General features: G+C 32.0%; 1 protein-coding gene across 2 annotated transcripts in view; it reads right to left on the reverse strand.

Moving 5' to 3' along the window:
• Positions 1-697: 697 nt before the first annotated feature.
• LOC143238752 (nephrin-like) overlaps positions 698-24,100 on the reverse strand; it is a 163,439-nt gene continuing 140,036 nt past the window's right edge. The window contains exons 9-14 of one of the 2 annotated variants that reach the window (XM_076479261.1): positions 18,983-19,111; positions 18,497-18,527; positions 17,580-17,671; positions 11,495-11,670; positions 8,596-8,777; positions 698-927 (exon numbers count right to left, since the gene is read on the reverse strand). In XM_076479261.1, the coding sequence (XP_076335376.1) occupies positions 8,625-8,777; positions 11,495-11,670; positions 17,580-17,671; positions 18,497-18,527; positions 18,983-19,111 (581 nt within the window). In that variant the 3' untranslated portion in view covers positions 698-927; positions 8,596-8,624. Of the gene's footprint in view, positions 928-7,067; positions 8,778-11,494; positions 11,671-17,579; positions 17,672-18,496; positions 18,528-18,982; positions 19,112-24,100 lie in introns of those variants that run through there. The other variant, XM_076479259.1, reaches the window with a different exon arrangement.

Genomic DNA, 24,100 nt, shown 5'->3' on the forward strand with positions numbered 1-24,100 from the left:
ATTTACGCTACGTAAAGTTTCTTCTTTATACCCTCCTTACACCTGCTTGTAGAATGTTTTGAATTTAATATACAAAGCCAGCAAACTTCGCATTGAATTGTTTAAAATCGTTAGCATTATATGAAATATAAACAAGTTACGTTTGTGCGATAATCTATAATTTTACCTTTCTACGAAATCACTTACTACTGATATTAATAACAATTACAGAATACACGTGTAATTGCTCATAATGAGTCAGACAATTAGGTTTAACAATTAAAACGGGGAAGCAAAGAATTCTTAATTTGCAATATTTGTATTTTAAACAATGTTCATGTTTGTATATCTTAGTTTTTCTAAACTGATTAATAATTTAAACAGTAATTAGCTAATTAATTAGTCAATAAAAAAATCCTATCCTTTTTTTAATTTTCGTTCATCTGAACAGCGTAAATGATGCTTATATATAGGAAAACATAAATCAGTTACTAAACGTATATTTTCTAAAAAATAATTAAATTATTTTAAAAGAGATTCACATCATTAACAGTAAGAAATAACATCCAAGAATATTTTAAACACCTTAGTATAATGGACCCAGGATTAAATTGATATACTACAGCAACGCAAAAATGAGAGAATGTATAATAAGCACAGTCATAAATAAATGTATTATTTTACTTATTGTCATATTTATGTCATCATTTCGTTATTTTCTCTGGACAGAGTCCAGTGTATTGTGGATTATGTATAATGGTAACAACTTGGATCTGAACAATTTATCACCCTGTCAACAAGCAAAAGTATTTTAACATGTTTATTAAAACTCTCCTTTTTCAGAACTGGACATTGTTTAAACATAACGTTTATATTCAACCGATAACATACTTGTTGAATGGAGCACTTCATTAAATTGCCGTACACCAGGTCTTTGATTGGGTAACACTGAAAAATGAAACATCTGGAATGTTATTTTACTGACATATACAATCAGGTAACTAAGAATAGTAAACTTACAAGAAGCAAATGTCATAAAGAACCCTTGTTAACATACTATATAAATATATAAGTAGTTTATTCTGGTCACCGGCAACTTGAATACACAAGTTGTAAATAAACTCAATATTTCCAAGTAAATTCGTAGAAAGACTTAAGCGACCTCTTCCTGTTTTCATTGGTTAAAACATCCACTACATCACAGAAATGGAAACAAATATTTTAAATAGATTTTATCGGCATAATGTTTTAAGTATTTGTTTATCCTGAAGCGAAATTACCATCCAGTCTATCTAGTACTTCTGGAACTATGTGTTCTTGTGACAAAATGCGAATTGATGTTTAGAGTTGTAGAAATAAATAATTGACTTTATACTATAGAACTGTAAAACAACTTATATATGCAAAAACGGCTGGTATGGATAGAAAAAGCTCTCCGTAGAGGAGCGAACAACGTTTCGACCTTCTTCGATCATCATCAGGTTCACAAAGAAAGAAAGAGGTAACTGACCGTAGCTGACCACATGTTTGAAGGCGGTTGTGTAATTAAGTGTAGGAATGTAGAGGGCGTGCTTATATGTTGGATTATACTTATTAATATAGGTATAAAAATGTTCTTTTCTATTGGTTTATTTTGGGCTTGGGTTGTTGTATAAGTAAGGCTTATTTAATTTTGCGTTTTTTATGTTTGTTTCTTTATTTTGTATTTGGGTGTTTTTTATGGTTGTGTTGTGTTTATTTGATTTGCAGTGTTCGAAAACGTATGAAGGTGATTTTTTTGTGTCCTTTGAATCCGGTTTCCATTTTTCTACTTGTTTCTCCAATATAGAAGTGGCAGTTATCACATTATATTTTATAAATAATGTTGGTGTTGCGTTTGTCAGTGTAGTTTTTACATAGTATAGACCTTAGTTTTGTGCCTGGTTTTTGAATAAATTTGGTATTAACTGGAATGTCATATTTTGTTACTAGTTTTTGCCAAATGTTGGTTATTTTGCTGCTGATGTCGGGAACATATGGTATGCTGCAGTATATGGTTTCGTGATTTTTTGATTCGTGGGATATATTTACTTTTGTTGGTTGATTTTGCTTTCTCTCTAATTATGTGCGTATAATGTCTTCTACGGTTTGTGGAGGAAACTTATTGATGTTGATGAAGTATTGTTTTATTTTGTCTAATTCATCGTTAATTTTAACTGGTGAGCATAGTTTTATAGCTGTGTTTATTTGGTTTCTTAGTATGTTGAGTTTTTGTTTTGTTTCATGTGCTGAGTCCCAAGGAATGTATAGTCTAGTATGGGTGATTTTTCGGTGGATTTCTGTTTTAAGTTGTGTATCGGTTCTTGTAATTTTGAGGTTAAGAAATCTATACTATATAAAAACTACACTGACAAACACCACACCAACATTATTTATAAAATACAACGTGATAACTACCACGACTTTTATATTGAAGAAACAAGTAGATAAATGAAAACCAGATTCAAAGAACACAAACAGATGCCTTCACACGTTTTCGAACACTGCAAATCAAATAAACACAACGTAACCGTAGAAAACACCCAAATACTACCTGCTGTTTCTACCGAAGGGAATCAAATCCCTTATTTTAAAATTGTAAATCTGTAGGCTTACCGCTGTACCACCAGGGGATGATCATTTGAGATTTTAATACGTAACATAATAAACTGTGGACTCGTTTGAGATGAATTATGATACGTAACAGACTTATAGATGTACTTTATACATATTGTATCTAACATACACAAAGACAACCACACTAGTTTAGATAAAAATCTAGTACCATACGTTTAGTACAAGTATTAGTAGAATAATAAGAAAATATTTTTCTCTTTTCATTCCCTCTCTACAATTCTTTTAACTAAAGCCTCTAAATCTAGTCTAACAAACTGTATCTATATGGTATAGAACAACTGGTATATTTTGAATTTCGCGCAGAGCTACAGGAGTGCTAACTTTACTAACTGTCCCTAATTTAGCAGTGTAAAACTAGAAGGCAACTGGTCAACACCACCCATCGCCAACTCTTAAACTACTCTATCACAAAGGAATTGTGAAATTAACCTCAACTGGGTTATAAGTTAAAAGTACCACCATGTCCCGTGTGATGGTGATTAGAACCCGTGGACCAAATGTAGGGAGTTCAATTAGACAAAATAAAACAATACTTCATCAACATCAATAAGTTTCCTCCACAAACCGTAGAAAACATTATACGCACACACCTAGACCAAAAGCAAAGTCAACCAAGAAAAGTAAATATACCCCACGATTTAAAAAAATCATGAAACCATATACTGCTGCATATCATATATTCCCGACATAAGCAGAAAAATAACCAATATTTGGCAAAAACTAGCAACAAAATATGACATTCCAGTTAATACCAAATTTATTCAAAAACCAGGCACAAAACTAAGGTCTATTCTATGTAAAAACTATACGACAAACACCACACCAACATTATTTATAAAATACAATGTAATAACTGCCACGACTTCTATATTGGAGAAACAAGTAGAAAAATGGAAACCAGATTCAAAGAACACAAAAAGTCACCTTCACACATTTTCGAGCGCTACAAATAAAATAAACACAACATAACCATAGAAAACACTCAAATACTAAATAAAGAAACAAACATAAACAAACGCAAAATTAAAGAAGCTTTACTTTACAACAACTCAAGCATAAAATAAACAAATAGAAAAGAACACCTTTATATTTATATTAATAAATATAATCAAACATCTAAGCACGCCCGCTACATTCCTACACTCAGTTACACAACCGCCTACAAACATATGGTCAGCTATCGGTCAGTTACCTCTTTCTTTCTTTGTGAACCTGACGATGACTGGAGTAGGTCGAAACATTGTTCGCTCCTCTACGTAGAGCTTTCTTTATCCATTCCAGCCGTTTCTACAAATATATTTTTCTCTACAAGTGGGTTTTCTCGTCATCACGGATTATTGTAAGATAACTTGATGTTCATAAATGAGTAATTCACAATTCATGTATTTACGAATACAATGCAGAAAATATATATATCCAAGTTATCTTTGTTGAATAAAATAATTTATGTTATAGCATCTATTGATCACAAGCAGCCTAAGAACTAACATGTTTGCCACACGCTCCAACAACCGTTGAATAAATTGAATAAAAATAAATAAAACTACAACTTTGAAAACAGAAATGTTTGTTTCATAACATTCATAGCTTCAACAGCACCCACAGCAATGAGGATCAGCCATCATCACTGGAATTGTGGCCTATTTGTCTAAAGTGTATAGCTCAGTTTTTTAGCAAATGGAGCGCAAACTATGAATCTTTGGCTTCATAGTACAGGCACGCGATCCACTAGGCCAAACCGAGCCAGACACATTCTATATGGAAAGTGACATTAAGTGAGACTTAATCTGCGAGTGTTATTATGGGAGAGATGCTTTAACAAACAAAGCTGCTTTGTCTCGTATGCTGGATTAGTTTGAAGAAATGGAGATTGTCAAATTTCTGTTTAAAGGAATTGCCATTAAACTCACCATGTGATATCTCAACCATGAGATAAACGACCGTGTACCAAATAACAGAAAAATGTCCAGTTTAACAGTATTAAGAAAACTCATAGAGAATGGAACATTTGGTCACGTAGCAGTTAAAAAAATATATTTACTTCGATATCCAAATATTGTCAAGAGATTGAAATTTGCTAAAAAATACAAAAACTGGGCAGTTGATGATTAGAAGAGTGTTATTGATGGGCGAGTCCAAGTTTTAAATATTTGATTCAAAGCATAGGTTGTACGTCCTGCAGCGTGGAAAACGCAGTGTGATGGTTTAGGGGTGTTTTATTTTCTGCTGAGACAATAGGAGATATATGCGAATTAAATGGAATAATGAATCATCTGAAGTATTATCAAATACTGATCATGGCATACCCAGTTGTTTGTGTATTATTGGCAAAGAATTCTACTATCAAAAACATAATGACCCAAGTTGTTGGAGTAATTCAAACGATATAATGGTCCTTACAGAACTCTAATCTCAATCCAATCGAGTAGATCTGTAATATGATAGATTAAAAACTATAAATTACCCGCTGGGCTACTTTTACTGGGTATGTTGCAACAATGTCTGAAAGACTGTTTGCAGTGATTAAATCAAAAGAGGGTCAAACAAAATATTAATTGTTTGCGGAACTCAAATACTTTTATTGAGTTTCTTTTAAACTAAATATAAAAATTAATGAAATTATAATGTTTCATCCATGATTTAACTTCCTTTGTTCTTTGAAAGCAGCCTAAAATATAAAGCTTGACTTTGTCCTAACACTTTTACACAATAAGGTACATTTTGAAATTTCTGTATTTTCTGCTTTACAAATAAATCAAGCCATTAATCTCAAAATTATTTCCTGACTTCGTCACTTCATTTATGCTAAAGTAAATCAGTACAAAATAAAAGAGGTATTATTCTTTTGAAGATTAAATTTATATTAGAAAACAGACCAACGTTTAAAAATTGCCCTAGTTAAGTGTTTATAACATTGGAGTAATTTTAAAATAGTTTACTTGTATTTCATGATCATCTTCAGATTTTGAATAATGTTGAGTTTTTTTTCATTGTTTTAGATTTTTACCAGTTGTTATCATAGTATTTCATAGTTAGTAAGATAAAAAACACGAATATGTTTCATTAAAACGTACTACAGTTGCCATTCTTGAATTATAAACAATCTATAATCTGTTTATGTTTTTTTAATTTCAAAATCTTATATTGATTAATAATACAATGATGAATTAGTATGAAAGCAAAACTTCTGATAAGTTTAAATCTTTAGTGTAAGAAAATAAAACCAGTTCAACAGTACGTAGTGTTCATGTATTCAAACCGAATCCAAATTTAGATTTAGAACAGCTATTTCTTTAAAAATGTCAATCACCGTCCTTCAGTGTGCAATTTTATTAAGTTAGAATGAAAAAATATATAGTTTTATTACCAAAACTGAAATATATCAAAATGGTTTAATGTATTCTCTGTACGTAAAGGTTGACTTGTAATTTCGCGCAAAGCTACACGAGAGCTATCTGTGCTAGCCGTTCCTAATTTAACATGTAAGACTAGAGGTAAGGCAATTAGTCATCACCACCCACCGCCAACTCTTGGGCTACCCTTTTACTAACGAATAGTGGGATTGACCGTCACATTATAACGCCCCCACGGCTGAAAGGTCGAGTATGTTTGTTGTGACGGGGATTCGAACCCGTAACCCTCGGATTACGAGTCGAACGCCTTAACACACCTAGCCATGCCGGGCCTGTACATGGAGATTTAGGTACTTCTATGCAAGGAAATAGTTATTCTCTTTGACTGTATTTAAAAGGCTTGACATGGCCATGTGGTTAGGGAAGCTCGACTTGTAACCTGAGGTTTGCGGGTTCGAATCCTCGTTACACCAAACAACTTGTCCTTTTAGACGTGAAAGCGTTATAACGTTACGATCAATCCCACTATTTATTGGTATAAGACTAACCCAAGAGTTGGCGGTGGATGGTGATAACTAGCTGCCTTCCTTCTAGTCTTTCACTGCTAAGTTAGGGACGACTATCGCAGATAGCCCTTGTCTAGCTATGCGCGTAATTCAAAATGAAGGAACGATTGACTGTATTTGTAATTTAAAAGAATTTGATTATATACGATGCGGTAAATAATGTTTCATTTCTCAAGTGTAAAAATTAACCACAGGTTAAACTGTGATACAGACATATAAAACAATTATGGTAAAGCGGCTTATCCTTTTGAACATTTGTTTGGTAAGTAACTGCGATTTGTTAAATTCTGTCCACGGTAAATGCATAAGCAATTTAACATAAGTACAGTATTAGAATAGGTGTTTTCGATTAAAAGATCAGAACACTTGTGTTTCGTCTTCTTGTTTTAATTTAAAAATTAGTTGTTTTAACATGTTAACACACAGAAAGCGTATGAAACATTTGTAATGAGTAAATTTCTTTAATTATTTAGCTTTTAGTCCCTTAGTTGTCACTAAGGAGAAACATTTCCACGAATTCTAGGAATATTGTCGCTTAACTTGATTATTCTCTGATCAAGTGATTCTCCTGAGAATCTCGTTCTTCGTGCTTGGATAACAAAATAAATCGTGTTAATCCTCATTCCTGTTCGTCGTTAATGAACTTTACTATAGGCTTGCAACAGAATTAATTTATTAAATAGTGCACCAATTTCAAAAACAAATATTCTTATTAAGGCATTGCTAATAATGCCCGTAACCATTTCTCTCTCAGGTTGTATAAGGAATGCTTAGAGAAAGACTTCTTTATAAAGACAGTTTAAGAAAGTCAATGTAACTGCTAATGAACTCTCACATAGTAATGAAGAGTGTTTCAGTTATAGTTGTAGCTCAAATAGACTGAATATTGGTTAATCAAAGGCTTTCATGGTTATCTAAGCAGAATTACTTAAACTTTCAAATAACTTTTTAAAAATCGTAATGAATATGGGATCATAAATACGATAAAAGATAATACACAGATGTTTATCCAAATGTTCTTAAAGGGTTTATTTACTGTAAGTTTTCAACTCCATTGCTGAAGTTTTTGTCAGGCACAATTGGCTATCGTAGGTCTAACTAGACTGTTGTTAGCCTAAAGCAAGTTTATTTTTATCTATTTGATTATTTCAATGTTCTTTATAACTGATTATTTAAGCTTTGATTACAAATTACGTCAGATAAAAAAGGTTACTTAGAAATTCTTTTTATAAGGTCAATTAAATAAGAATTGTTTTCTTGAAATAGTGATTAAGTAACATTTTCGTAATTTCCATACAACTGACGTATGCTTGATTAGCTAGTTATAGACACGTAAAAGCGCTTAAGTAACTATTGGGTTGAGGAATAATTCGTGAGCGTTTTTGAAGTTAAAAAAATATATTCATAAATGAAACGCTTTCGCAAAATATTTCATGTCATTTGGTAGATAATTTTTTGCTCTAATAGATGATGTGTTTGATTTTCATATGTCTTTAATTTTTGCTTTCATTTTCAGCTCATTAAATGGAATGTCAAGTGGACAAAATCGAGCATTTTCGACACCATCTGCTTTTCGCATTTAATTTCTTGCAATTTCGTTTAAAACAATGCATACTATATACCTAGGTATTACATGAAATAAAGTATCATAATAAATGTTTTGGGTGTAATGTGTTCATGCATTGAAGTATTGTATAGTCTTGCATGTAATGCTTGATGAAATTATTTATAAACGCTCACGAATTATTCCTCAACCTAATATAAACAGGGAAAATATTTCGCAATAGCTGATTATTGACGTATTCAGTTGACGTAAATCAAAATATTTCCACTACTTCCCATTGAAATTTTAACACACGTGTTAACCGTATTTTTTATCAGTTATTGCGATAAAAGTTGTTAAACAAAAAGTATTAAAGAAACTGGTTTATAAATTCAGAACTGATACATTAGCGCTGGTAATATTAATTATCTTGCAGATGGAAAATAAAACAAAACTGATTTTTTTTTCAATTTATAAACACGTAGATAATCTAAATTACTTGTTCCTGAGTTCGCCAAGTTGACATGTTTAAACTGTACTCTCGTGTACATTTCTAGATATTAGCGTTTCCTCGGAAGACTCTGTCAGTGGCTTCTGGTCAGTGGTTCTCCACGAACTTTCTAGCGAAACTTCGTGTCGCTTAACATACAACATCGACTGTGAATCTGACGAATCGTCTTCCTGTTATAGAAGAATGCATCATATGAACACGGTATAAAACATTTGATAACACATGACAACATGAAAATTCAACCGTGTGAACTAGAGATTCATATAAAGAATTCTCTTACTAAGCATTAGCTTCTTTACAAAATTAAGAAACTTTGACAAAAAAAAAGGCTATTTGTTATAGCAACATTTTTGTATGTTCAATACTTTTTCAAATTATATATATAAACTGGTAAGAAAATAGAAATTACACATTATGTGGGTTTTTACAAATTGCTTAAAAATACTAAGTGTTATATGAACACTTTATAATGCACAAAAGTGTGTTTAATTTTTCACCGAAAATGCGACAATTTTGTGTTCGCGTTGATATTATACCAGAAAAAATTAGCCTAATATCACAGATTCTTACCAACATTTTAAGTATATTTACGTATATACAGATAGTCACAGTCTTGATAACGTTACAATTATGAAAACCTTTTTAATTTTTAAATAATCAGACCTGAAGTTCACGCTATTAGTGATTCGAGCTGCCATTAATAATCTTGTTATGTGCATGATTAAAAATTTTCTTTTCACATAACAAGGTTATACATCACATCACATCTTATCCAGTTTCGACCTTTTAATTGAAATTAGTTATGTGAAAAATGGAATAAAGGTTATATATTTATTTTGCTCCTGAGCATAATTTCAGGACACGCGCATATCCTTGCGGCATTTATAATGCCTATTTTATAGCATAATTTAAAATTAATTGTCTTATACGTTTAATTTCTTCATAGCGTAAATTATAAATAGAAAACAATTTTCGCATCACATAAGGAAGTTATACTAGAGTTTAACTTTTAAAGTAGAGATTGATGAAATTCATACAAATTTTAACTGATGTTTCTAAGGAAACGGTATTCATACTATTTTTCTCTTGTTATCACAAACATTATACAAGTTAAAACGTATCACTATGATCTAGTGCAATTTGTCTTTGTTATAAACTTTGGTGTTTGTCAGTTTCTGTTTAAGACATGGGGACCGTAAAATAATGCCTAAAATATACATTTTAAACCTTAAACGTATTTCACAATTCTTTATTTAAAGTTGGTAACTAATTATAATTGATAAAAGGTATGACTGTTTAAAATAACTATCGTTTAGAAGTAATTAAGGCATGAAAATCAATGAAAAATAAAAAAATTAAAAGAAATTTTCATTGAGAACTCACGAAGATTTATTAAGAATAAAACATTTTCATGGTTAAAATCACTTAGGCCCGGCATGGCCAGTTGGTTAAGGTACTCTACTCGTAATCGGTGAGCTTGGATCCCTGTCACACCACACATGCTCGCCCTTTCTGCCGTGGGGGGCGTTATAATGTGAAGGTCAATCCCACTATTCCTTGGTAAATATTAGCCTAAGAGTTGGCGGTGGGTGTTGATGACTAGCTGCCTTCCCTCAAGTCTTACACTGATAAATTAGGGACGGCTAGGGCAGAAAGCACTCGTGTAGATTTGTGCGAAACAAACAAAATCACTTGATAATTCTAAAACAAAATTTTAAACTGAAAGTACAATTTCGTAGATAAATTTCATATTATCTGTTTGTAATTAATCATGCAAAATTTGTAACATTTTATTTGCGTGACTTTTTGTTTGTCGAACCCAAACAACAGTTCCAAGAAAACTGCGTAAAAAAGGTTAAGTTGCTCGTGAAAAATTTAATTACTAAAATGAATAAGTGTAGGATTTTGCTGTTTGATGTTTTGTTTTATGGTCAAAAAATGAGAACGCCCATTTAAGAAGTATTTCGTCGATCTTATTCGTTAGTTAAGTTACAGAATTACGCCTGTTGCTATAATTAAAAGCACATATAGATATCTAATCCAGGTCGGATGGTTAAATCCTTCTAGTTAAATCTTTTCGAACAAAATGTTTCCATCTCAAATCCTTTTCTCCTTTAAATAGAAAAACAAAAAGGTAATAAAGATAAATAAAAAGTAATAATGTATAACTGATACTTGAAATCGTTGGTACTTAGTAAAACATTATTGTTACAGAATTGAGTGAAGATAAAAAACAATTATACGTTTCATAAATACTTCATTTATTAAGGACGACCATTTAGCCAATAAAGGGACCATAATATTCCAAATGAAATGATTTGAAAACAGTTTTTTTTTTATATGCGTTTAACCAAATAACAGGAAGTACCCTTGAGAATCACATTGGATGAAGTGAATAGAGGATTAGTTTGGTTATTTAAAACTTTTCCGGATTTGTTTTTAGACTTTTATTTATTTTTAAAATTTCAAAAGCTACTTAATTGTTTACCTTTATACTTCTTATCCAACAGAGAAGTTCTTACCTCATTTGTCAAAGTTATGTGGTTAAACGTATATAAACCTGTGTACTGTGTATATAAACCTATTTCAGTCTTTACCTTAATGTTCCTTTACTGGTTAAACCATGGTCGTTAATAAATTAAGTATTTGCGAAACGTAGATTTGTCCTTCCTTTTCCTCAGTTCTGTTACTAATAATGTTTTTATCTGCTTTTAACGTTTTGGAAAAAAAAAAAATATTGTGCTACGTTTCAGATATAAGCCCACTTCATGTTCAAGATTTTAATATTTGGTTCCTGAGATGAGTTTTTGGTGGAAATGTTCCACATTTTCAGAATGTTAAAATAAATTAAACGTGTGACGTTTTTAATGTTATTCATAAGGACTACCTTTGTAAGTTTTTTATTATTCCGAGGTTGAACAAACTCATTAAAACATCCTGTTACGTTGATTTTCCTATCACCAGATGAAACAGATTGTCTACTGACTTCACATAATATATCTCGATGTGAGGCTTTAGTAGACGTCAGAAGCTGTAAACACTGTTCTTCACAATCAACTAGTCCTGATGAAGGAAACAGAACACATTAATTCATTCAAATGCTTTCTGTACATCAAAATTTAGTGTTAAGTATTTTGTAAAGAAGTTCTGAAAGCAGTTTATTTATCTATATTCACAAGCTTAAAAGACATTATTTTGTGTATATTCATTACTTGGTTGTATCTTTGTCACTTTAGAAGTATTATGTAAGTTGATTCTTGTTTAGAAATGTATATCAATATCAAAAGGTATAACTGAAAAAGAACTGTATTGAAATTATATTTGTGAGTTATCTGAACAATACTCATCAAAATTATAATAATAATTGTAAAAGGCAAGTACTGATGTAACTTGCTTTATAACGTGAAGAACAATGTTCTAACTTTCAGTAAAAGCAAGTGTTTATTGATAGTTATTGACGAATTACAAACTATATTTGTTCTTGAGTTATATGTTAAATACATGAAGAAAACGATATTATATTAGTAAATGTATTCAGTATTGAATAATTAAGTGTTTTGAAAATATAGCTATAAACGCATAAAGCATGCTTCTGATTTTTTTTTATCAAGTAGATTCACCAACATTATTTTAAACGTTTTATATAACAGCGGTTCTCAACCTTTGGGCATACCCCCTTTGAAGAGGGTGGAGTGAGAAGCGTTTGAAAAACGTTTCGTCTTTCATTTTTTGTTTTGAAAATAAATGGTCGCTGCCACACATTCATTTTAAGTTTACAACATTAGATAAGAAATTGTGGTGGAGACGTAAAAGTTGTGAAAAGGTGTCAAAATAATAACATAAGCACTACTTTGATATTATATGGTTAGCTCCCATATATGGATGCTTGTTGTATTTCATTACAAGAACTTAGCCACATTGAACCAACCTTACATCCAATCTCATAAAGTTTAACGTAATATAACATTCTGGGACTACATGGGATCTGTTGGTCCATCTTGGGTCTTCCACATTTTAAACTAAATTCACGTAAAAAGATAAAAAACACTTAAAACCAAAGCTTATAATTCATACATTTACCAAGTTTTTTCTTAAACTCATTTAAATTTGCTGGATTTACCACATCTGAAGATAACCCACTTCAAGGTTCAATCACCTTGCTAGAAAAATAAAGCTGCTTAGTAGATGATGACTCTATCTTACCGAAATTTATACTTGTGTCCTCTAGTCCCACTTTTCTAACTATTAAATATAAAGAAGATATGCATAACTTCCTTTACAATCTTAAATATCTCAATACGATCACTCCTAACTCTTTTGTTTTTCAAGAGGATACAGCTTGAGAGATTTCAGCCTTTCCTCGTATGACAACCCCTCAATTCCAGGCACCATTCTAATAACCATTCCCTGAACTCTTTTCAACAATTCGATGTCTTTCCTAAAGTAAGGAGTTCAAGCCTAAACACAATATTCCAAATGTGGCCCAACCAGCAACCTGCAGAATGAAAGTGTAATATCTTTATACTTGTATTCAATATTTCTGTACGTACTATCAAAAATCTGTATTACCACTAGCAATAGCACGCTGCTTGGATGGCTTTAGAGACTAATCGGCTGTTACATCAACATCCATTTTTTTCATAACCATTCATGGGAATGGTTTTTCCCATTCAAATTATACTGATAATTCAAATTATGATAACACACATGAATTATCTTGCATTTATTGTGATTAAGAGCCATCTGCCATTTATTTATTTAATTTACTATATTATCTAAATCTTTTGTAAATCAGCGGCATCCTCTTCGCAGATAGTAATACCTAAAACCTTAATACCATTTGCAAACGTAAGTAATTTATTGACCATTTCTTCATCTATGTCATTGATATAAATCAATAAAAGAGCAAAGGTCCAAAGACTGAACTCTGAGGTAACCCACTTGTAATATTAATCCAGTTTGACGGAACTTCAGTTCTAACAACCATCAAGTCGTCCAGCCATTCTTCTATCAAATTTCCTAAGTTATCCTCACACCTATGGAGGCAATTTGTTTTACAATCATTTTATGTGGCACCGTGTTAACTGCTTTCTCAAAATCCAGGTAAAGCAAATCTACACCCTCACCATCATCTACATAAGCAGTAACCTTTTCAACGAATGTTAAAATATTTGTAGGACAATATTTTCCCTTTATGAAACCATGTTGTCTATCCAATAAAACTCTAAGCTTTGTTAAATGACTTTGCAAAGCATCTTTTAACGGACTTTTCTCACAACGCATGTTTACAATTACGGTGACAGTTTTTATCACCTCCATTGAGAAGAGAAATTACATTACCTAACTTTCAATCCTCTGGTAACTTACCCGCTATTCAAGAACTGATAAAAAATAGTAGTAAGTGGCTCACACATATCCATTTTAACCTTCTTCTAAACACTTGGGGAAATATTATCTGGCTCAGGTACCTTGTTGTTTCTTAAAATGTTTTCTTAATAAGCTCAGAGTTAATGCAATCATCTTATTTGATCTGGTTTCCTTGTTTCTGCTGTTAAAGATGTGGATTACTGCTTAAATCTTCGTTGATAAAAAGCCGAAGAAACAGATAAATGTAATAATTCAGTCATCTTATAATAGTCACATACTAGCCTTTCTTTGTTTTTCCCAAGTGTCCTACCCCATTCTAACATTCTGTTTACTCCTAACGTATTTAAAGAAATCCTTATAGTTCATTTTTATATTTTCATCCAGCTTTTTTTGCACATCAATTTTGATTTCTCAATTTCCTACCCCATTCTGACATTCTGGTTACTCTTAATGTATTTAAAGAAATCCTTATAGTTAATTTTTATATTTTCATCCAACTTTTTTATACATCATTTTTGATGTCCCAATTTCCTGTTTCATCAACTTTCTAGATACTCTATAATCCTCTAGGTCTCTTGTCATACCAATTAATTTAAATTTCGTAAATTTATGATGCTTTTCTTTAATTTCATCTCTTAAAATATTTTTGAGCCAACCTAGTTTTTTATTTTCACCTACCTTTTTCTTTCTATAATGAATATATTTACCTTGAATGTTAAAAATTTTCGACATTTGGGTAGCGTCTCCAAATAACTTCAAATAATCTCACAAGAGAAAATTCTTTTTCCATTGCTTTAAAATTTGCAAGTAAAATATCATTATTTGGTTTGTTTTGAATTCCGTGCAGAGCTACACGAGGGCCATCTGCGTTGGCTGTCCCTAATTTAGCAGTGTAAGATATAGGGAAGGCAGCTAATCATCACCACTCACCACCAACTCCTGGGCTACTTTTTTATCAACGAATAGTGGAATTGATCGTAACATTATAACGCTCTCACGGCTGAAAAGGTGAGCATATTTAGTTTGATGGGGATCCGAACCTGTGACCCTCGGATTAGAAGTCGAATGTCTTAGCCACCTGGCAATGCCAGGCCAAATACTATTATTACTTATTTCCATATGCAGCAATGGCTCAACATATCCAGGTGATTAGGGCGTTCGACTAGTAAACTGAGGGTCGATTGTTCCAGTCCCTGTTACACCAAACATGCTCACTCTTTCAGCCGTGGGTGTTTAAATTGTGATGATTAAAAGAGTAAAAGAGTAGTCCCACAGTTGACAGTGGGTGGTTATAATCAGCTGCCTTCCCTCTCGTCTTACACTGCTAAGTTAGGGACGACTAGTGCAGATAGCTCTCGTGGAGCTTTGCGTAAAATAACAAAAACCATACAAAGCAAAACATAGACCCTAATAGAGCATTGATCACTTGTATCCTGATGTTCCCCAATTTTTACCCTCGCGATCATTTCTGTATTTGAAGTTAACAATAAATCTAAGAAAGCATTGCATATGGTAGGTTTCTTGACTAATTGGTGAAAAAAGCCATCTTGAACAGTTTCAAAAACCTTTATTTCTCATAGTTTGGGTCTTGCGTTTTCCAATCTATATGCCTGAATTAAAAATCACCCATAATTATGACTTCATTAATACATAAAATCTTAGTCTCATTGTAAAGTTTCCCTCTAATTTCATCAATATCATTTGGTAGTATGTAACAATTTCCCATAAAAGGCATTTCCCTTTTTATTCACTAATAAAAACCCAATGAATTCAGTCTCCTTGCTATTATCTTTAATTTCTTCAATTTCTGCAGGATGTTACTCTCATTTTTCATGTAAAGTCATTCCATCTTTTTAAAACTATATCCCTATTAAATAGTTCTTAATCCTGTATTTTAAAGATATTTCTATCATCAAAATTATTTATATTTAACCATGTTATTCCCATTACACCAAAATTATCTATTCCAGCTAATGTTCTAACCACCCCTATCCCATTTGAAGTAAACCATCCCTTACAAAAAGCTCCTTTGTATCTCAAGACGGCTGGCATGGGTATTACAGCTTTTATTAAAATAAAGTAGAGAACAACGTTTCGACCTTCGAAGATAATCTTCAGGTTAACAATGTTTCAGGTTAATAAAAGTTTTAATACCCATACTAGTTCTCTTGAGATGCATTGTTGCTTCAAATTGGTTTCTCGTTATCATGAGAAAGCTCTTACCTTCCACTGAACTGATTCCTTAAGTCCAACCAGCCTATCTGATCGTCCTTACATACTAACCTAAGCCTAGCACTTAGTCCTAGTGACGTAAACTCGATTGTTTTCATTTCCTAATAGGAATGGAATCTGTTTAAATGAGTTAAGTGTTCTTTGGAGAAGGAGACAAACAGTATTACAGAGAGAAAGAATGGGGAAAGATCTAATAAGTTTTAGAACCACTGATATACACGAACGTCTCAAAACTACATGAATGAACAGAATGAGCACTAAATATCATTTCAAAAATATCTCAGCAGTAAAAAGATTTACAAAAATGAAATTAAAACAAGCGCTCGCATTTATATTTTGGTGATTTTTGTGCAGCCATAAAGGGCTTAAATAATCTTATATGAAATACATAATATTTCCACACTTGACATTCAAAATTGGACAATGCTTGCGCATTGCTCTACATATGCAATCAGCTGCCCCAAGAAAGATCTGAAAAAGTACACTGTTGTATGACATATCCTGTAGTATTACAAACACTTAACAAAATTTTGTATGCATTATTTATTTCAGTAATAGAAGTGATTATATATATGTTACACTTGCTGAATTTACAAAAGCAGAGGAACGAACACTCCAAAAAGCTAGTGAAGTTTTTAGAATCTAAGGGAGGACCGTTTCCTGTAAATCAATTTCTAGCTGCATGAAGTCAGATTCAGAGATTAAAGGACGTGAGACTATTGTCATGTTGTAACAACTTAAATTCTTAATACATCTTGCAACAACAATCGGATAAGAGTAATAATAAAATAACACAAACTATAATCAAATTTTAATGAAAGCTTTTCTACTGAGAAGCTAATTTTATCTGTGAGAAACATATATTTATATATGCAACAAAATTTGTGATTATTTATAGCAAATTAGCATGATAAGGTAGAATAATTTATGTGATATCTATACCAAAAAATTGATTATACAAATAGAATTAGTTCTTTGAGGTCGTGTATTAAGTGTTGTTCGATGCTTTGGAAGCTATCGTTCGACCACGTCTCACATTATTTGTCCAACTATATTGTAATTTGGAATAATGTATGCAATTATAATTTTTCTTTATGAATTTGTATCTGATTAGATGAAAACTGATGTTGCGTATGTAGTTACTTGCATGACTTACTCTTCATTTATATGTAAATATAATGTACCATGCTGTATTCACTAGCTGTCAGAAGATAAATAGCTCAGAAACAATGAACAAACGTATGGCGGTTCTCAAAAGATTGTTATTCGTGTCTTCAGCTCAGTATGAAGCTGAGTATGTACAGCATAATAAGGCCTCAAATTCTAGTTTTATGTCCACCTTGCTAACTAACAGGATATTAATATGATGTTACCTTCACGAAACATTTGATCTGGAATGATATCAGGTCCTTTATCATTATGTCCTGAAGCAACGTCACCGCTTTTGTCGCATACGACATCAGACCTGAAACATATAGAACTATTAGTGTTTTTTCTTTCTATATAAAACAAACAAGAAACAAACGAAAACATAATGAAATCTTTATTTTGTGTGTGTGTGTCTATTCCAATTCAAAATTAATATTAATAAAATGGTAAAAGAATAAACAGTAATGTTTCTGATACATGTTAAACTACAGAAATTTAGTATTATTTTACATAAACTCCAATTACCACATAGAAATTATAACTATAATCAAAATAAAGTTGCGAATTTTATTTAGATCATAATGTTAGCGTTTTGTTAGTACCTCAACTATACGCGATAATTAACTTTTATTTCGAAAGTTACGTAAATGTATATATATACATTTATATTCTAATGTATGAACTTAAGCCCCCACGTGCTCAGCGGTATGTCTGCGGAATTACAACGCTAAAAATCGGGTTTCGATACCAGTGGTGAGCATGGATAGCCCAGTGTGTAGGTTTGTTTCTTAATTCAAAACAACAACAACGATCTTAAAAACCTTACGTTAAATACTTCCAAAGTTACACTGAATGCAATGTAGCTGTACACATTGCAACATTTTCTATTTTATCAATAACAAATAAAAACATAATTAATAAGTTGAAAGTTCTTAGCGTGCCTAACACAGACAAAATACAGTTCTAGCAAATGTCAGATTCTAACTCAGTATGACAAAAAAAAAACAACCTCACAAATAAACAAACAGGTACATACAAATGAATTATTAAATTTGAGGCTGGAGCTAGTGTAAAAAATATTTTTTGCAATAAAAACAAAAACTCAAAAAACAACCTTAACTCGATTGCTTCTAATACTCACATATCGCAATCGTTCTCACGCTGTCTGGAAACTAGAAGAGTGAAAATGATTACATCGTTAAATACAGCAATCAAAACTATAAATCACAGAACAACTATAAGGGCAGGAATGTTTTAAACAGCTGTCATATTTCACCTATATATATTTTAAACCTTTATGCGTGTTTGTATCTCATACATATTCAATTAAGAATTTTTGCCAGAAAAGAGCGTTTGCGTTTCATTGTAAATATTTTACGGATGGCATCAGAAGTATTATTCTTTTGAAGTAAAGATATTTATAGCTCTTATAAGTTTAGAGTAATAAAAATGTATATTTTAAAGCACACTGGTTTGAATAAGCAATCCATTATTTGTAAACTCTTATATGAATTTGACCTTAATACCTAATTAAACCCTTTAAAAATTTTAGATTTTCTAAGAATGTTGTCTATAAGATTAAGTTCGAAATATAAAGTAATTTCAAAACAACAGAAAGCCAAGCTACCTTGTCTTTTCTTCTGTTTTTGAATTCTAAAAGCGATTATTCCTGTAATTGGTGCCACCACCATTACAATGGCCACAATAATTAGTGTCGCCAAAACTGGAGCAAAAACCGCTTTGTTGCCTCCATTTCCTGGAATATTGGGAACAATTTATTAACCGCAAACATTTACAAAAAGTTACAACAAACTTTTCTGCTTTCGCTTTTATTTCAAAATATGAATATTTATTTATTGACAGAATATTATATTATATTGATTAACAAACGATTTTCATCAAAATTATAAAAAAATATTAATTTATAGAAAGTCGAACGTAATTATTTTCCAACACAATCTTATGCCAATAAGTTATTTTAGTTGAGAACTTTGTTCTTTTGTTAGATAAAATAGGATTCTCGTTTAGTTTATTATAGAAACTTGAAAATACTAGTAAAGTGTCTGAAACAGTGGAGGAAATAACGTCTTTTTGAAGCATATTCAGATTTATAGATCAATTTTGGTGTCCATAATCACCACTACCATGACATACAAAAGTCAAACTAATTAGAAAATAAATTTGAAAGTAAAAATATTTCTGTTTTCCTTTGTGCATAACAAAACAATGAATTGAAGGTCTATTCCTCAAGTAATAGTAAATATTCTTGAATATCAGTTGTTTCTTTGTTTTTAATTTCGCGCAAAGCTACATGAGGGTTATCTGCGCTATCCATTCCTAATGTAGCAGTATGAGACTAGTGGGAAGACAGCTAGTCATCACCACCCACCTCCAACTCGTGGGCTACTCTTTTACCAACGAATAGTGCGATTGACCGTAACATTAGAAATTTCCAACGGTTGAAAAGGCGAGCATTGTTGGTGTGACAGAGATTCGAACCCACAACCCTCAGCTTACGAGTCGATGCATTAGCCACCTGGTAATGCCGGACTAGTTATGAAGAGAATTGGCTTCTCTCTTATCCTAAAGAAATTAAAAGTAAAATGTGAAAATGATATAGCAAACTAAACTAATCCCGAATCTTCCACATTCTTGTTTCTACTTCTTCAGAGGAAATCCTAAATTCATTGAAAGCTAGCACCAAGCAAACATGAAGACAAATACGATAGCTTATCTAATCTACCTTTGGATTTTGTCAAATACAACAAACTCAGTTTTGATAATAAGTAAGGCTCTGGTATTTTTAACTGAACTGTGAAGACTGTTTTTATGTTGATGGCAAAACTAGAAGCAGATGGCAGGCCAAGAACGATATAACAACTAGCACTTGGTTATTAAAAATAATATAGCAATTCCTTAAATACGATGGCGAATTCAAAATGGAAACGTATTTCAATTATGTATGGTGACAAGGAATGTTATATGACTCACGTATGTAAATTTATGATATTTTAGAGATTGGTAATTACTCAGTTAAGTACAGTGTACCTGTGTCTGTCACGTGAAGTTTACAGCTTTTCACAATAAAATACATTCCTTGTATGTCAGTTTTTATGTATGTAAATAAAACTCTTGTGTCATCTCCTAAATGGCACCACAAACAGAAATCCATTAAAAAATTCACACTTTTGGTATTCTAGGTTCATACAATTAGAAAAAAATATTTGTTGTACGTGCAACAACCATTTCTTCACAGTAAAACAAAGTTAAATAAAAGACTCTTCTCACAACAGGAACATGACTTTTACTAGGGCTGTACATGACGGTTTGATTATATTTTTATTTATTTAATGTTGAAATGTAGCACCGAGAAACAGAAGTTTTTAGAAAACTATTATTTTTCTAACAGATGGTACCACTTTTAAAATTAAAAAAAAAATTACAATTTGTATCATTAAAACATATGAACATTTTGATTACTGTAAATTGAATAGACTGACGACTAATGAGCACAATTCGAACATTTTTCCCGTGCAGTACTTTCCAGAAAAAAAAACTTAATTTTTTATTCAGTAAGGTTGGAATATTAAGATGAATTATTACTAGCAGCAATAGCAGCCAGTAGAGCGACGTTTCTGCTGGTAAATATAATTTAAGGTAATTTGGAAAGATAGTGATTACGAAAAATGTGCTTAACTGACAAATTTTTTAGGAAGCTATTTTGTATACGTAACTAGGTTGATCATGTAACATGTTAAGTAATTGTCTGAAGCTTCTAAATGCAGGTATATAGTCACATAATAGTTAGTTTACAAAAGCATGGTATAATCATTAAGATCTAGATAAAATGAACACAGTAAAATTCATTTGCCACGACAGGAGAGCCACTGGTCGAAACTGCTTAAAAGCTCTATAAATGGAGATTTGGTACGTCTAAAGACGAAAAATCCGTTATATTTAATATTTTTGAATGTCGAAAATAAATACGAAATATGATTTAAACCATCAAAAACTCGCCAATCAAATAAAGATATTATAATAACAATGACTATGAGTACCATGGTTTGGTTAGGTTTGAATTTCGCGCAAAGCTACTCGAGGGCTATCTGCGCTAGTCATCCCTAATTTAACATGTAAAACTAGAGAGAAGGCAACTAGTCATTACTAACCACCGCAAACTCGTGGGCTACTTTTTTACCAACAAATAATTGACCGTAACATTATAATGCTTCCGCAGCTGAAAGGACGAGCATGTTTGGATTGACGTGGATTCGAACCCACGACCCTCAGATTACGAGTATGACTCATTAACCACCTGACCATGTCTGACTTAAGTGCTATGGTTACCAGTATTTAACTTTAAGATATTTTAAACAATAAGATCTCCGTAAGGTGATTTTTGTAATTAGACAATGTTGGTTCTCTTATAAAAAAACCACATCGGGTTATCTGCTGTATCCACCGAGGAGAAATTGAACTCTTGATTTCAGCATTGTAAATCCAAAGACTTACCTTTGTCTTACCAGTAGATGTAATTAGATAATCTAGGACTTTCTCCTAAAACTTGGCCCGGCATGGTCAAGCGTGTTAAGGCGTTCGCTCGTAATCTGAGGGTTGCGGGTTCGAATCCCCATCGCGTCAAACATGCTCGCCCTTTCAGCCGTGGGGGCGTTATAATGTGACGGTAAATTCCACTATTCGTTGGTAAAAAGAGTAGCCCAAGAGTTGGCGGTGGGTGGTGATGACTAGTTGCCTTCCCTCTAGTCTTACACTGCTAAATTAGGAACGGCTAGCACAGATAGCCCTCGAGTAGCTTTGTGCGAAATTCAAAAAACAAACAAACTCCTAAAACTTACATTTAGTTGCGTGTGATATTATTAATATGATCGTGTAATGGAGAATCACAGGTTAATATATTTGATATTCGTTTAAATTTTGTGATTATTTTAGCTTGCTGTCTTTTGAAATTAATGTGTTTATTATGCTGAAGTAAATATAGTCTGGTAATTTAAAAGTAACAAATAAGAAGTCTAGTAATTAAATATTCAAATACTTGTATCTGTGAGGTCAAATTTATATAACCTTGCATAGTTGAAAGCAACGTTCTAAATTAACCTTTGACTGTCTAATTATATCATTTCGTTTCTTTATAAAACTACCAGTAATTATAAAGTAATTCATATTGGCCATATATTATGCATTGAAGCCACAAAGATAAATAAACTAATATACACACACACATTATGATAATCGTACAAGATTCCTAGCTGACCAAACAAACGTTCTAAGTATAATACACTAAACTTTTAAAAAAAGTTACTCTGTAAGATGATATGGAAAACAACTGAAGTGTGTGCTTTTCTCATAATAAAGCCACATGAGGCTCTTTACCAAGTCCATCGAGGAGAATGAAACCACTGATTTTAGCATTGTAAATCCGTAGACTTACCACTGTACCAGCGGGGGATCCGAGTGAATTTAAAAAAATCGATATTTCATGAGCTATGTTTTTTTTTTAAAGTGCTCAAACAGGGTTACTTTTTCAAATATTATTATGAAAAATGAAAATCGTTTAAGTTGCTTTATGAAACGCCATAGTTTAGATTATAATGTGTATGAACATTGTATAAAATTCAACACAAAAACTGACATCACCAAGCATATTTGTGTTCTGTTTTGTTAACCTTAGATGATTGTGTTGGATTTAACTGAAACTAGTTTTGTAGTCATTCAAACAACAGACAAAGTGTGTTCCTTTGAACTGAAGTATATAGTTTACAGAGTAAGGAAGGATTGGTCCTCGTAATTAAAAGGGTCAGATTTACAGACTTGGTTCTAATCATAGTTGCGTTTCATTTCTCGAATATACTCGAGCCAGTCTAGTCCTGAAATAGAACAATGTTTACTATCAGGACTAGTTTGAGGTCATGTGTTATTTTGAAATACGTCCAATCTCATTTCTTTAAAACATTAGTGAACTTCTTGATGATGAGAAACTTATTTGAGATGACCTAGGAAGGTCGAAACGTTGTCCTCTGCTTTATTAGTAAAAGTGTTAACACTTATATCAGCCGTTCTTAGATATATCAGTTGGACTTCTTTGGAAACGAGTGTTTTAACATCTTAATCCGTTATGTGATGCCATTTTGTTTTATGTTAACTGAGGAACAGAAGAACATATTCCATGAAGTCGTCCACCAACTAAACAGAATTTTTTTATTTAATTTCACGCAGAATACTCGAAGGTTGCCTCCGTTAGTCGTCCTTAATTTTGATAGGCAACTGTAGGAATGGTAATCTGTTAACACCATCTACCGTCAACTTTTAGGCTAATTATCTCAGACCGAATTGTAATACTTGACCGTCATTGTTATAACGTTTCCATTGCGAAAGACATTTTTTTTTCTGTAACAAGATGCGAACCATGGATCATCAGCTCTACTGTCCGGCGTGATGGTCACTATAAAATCAATAAAGCCGATTCATCAACTTCACATAGTTAATAATTTGTGCTCGTAAAATAAATCGAAATATTCAACTCTGTTGTTCGCTTGAAACTTTTTATTTCTTTAGTATTTATGGAGCAGTTTTATATGTTAAAACAGAATTGCGGCTATAAAGTGAAGTTTGAGTAGCTGTAGGCTTATCTTGGTGTTAGAAAAATAAAACAAAACCTACCCTACTGTAGTATAGGCCTAATTTGCAATTGCTGACCAATATAATATTTGTTACAGTTTTATATACT

This window comes from Tachypleus tridentatus, chromosome 13, assembly GCF_004210375.1.
Source record: "Tachypleus tridentatus isolate NWPU-2018 chromosome 13, ASM421037v1, whole genome shotgun sequence".
Taxonomy (NCBI): domain Eukaryota; kingdom Metazoa; phylum Arthropoda; class Merostomata; order Xiphosura; family Limulidae; genus Tachypleus; species Tachypleus tridentatus.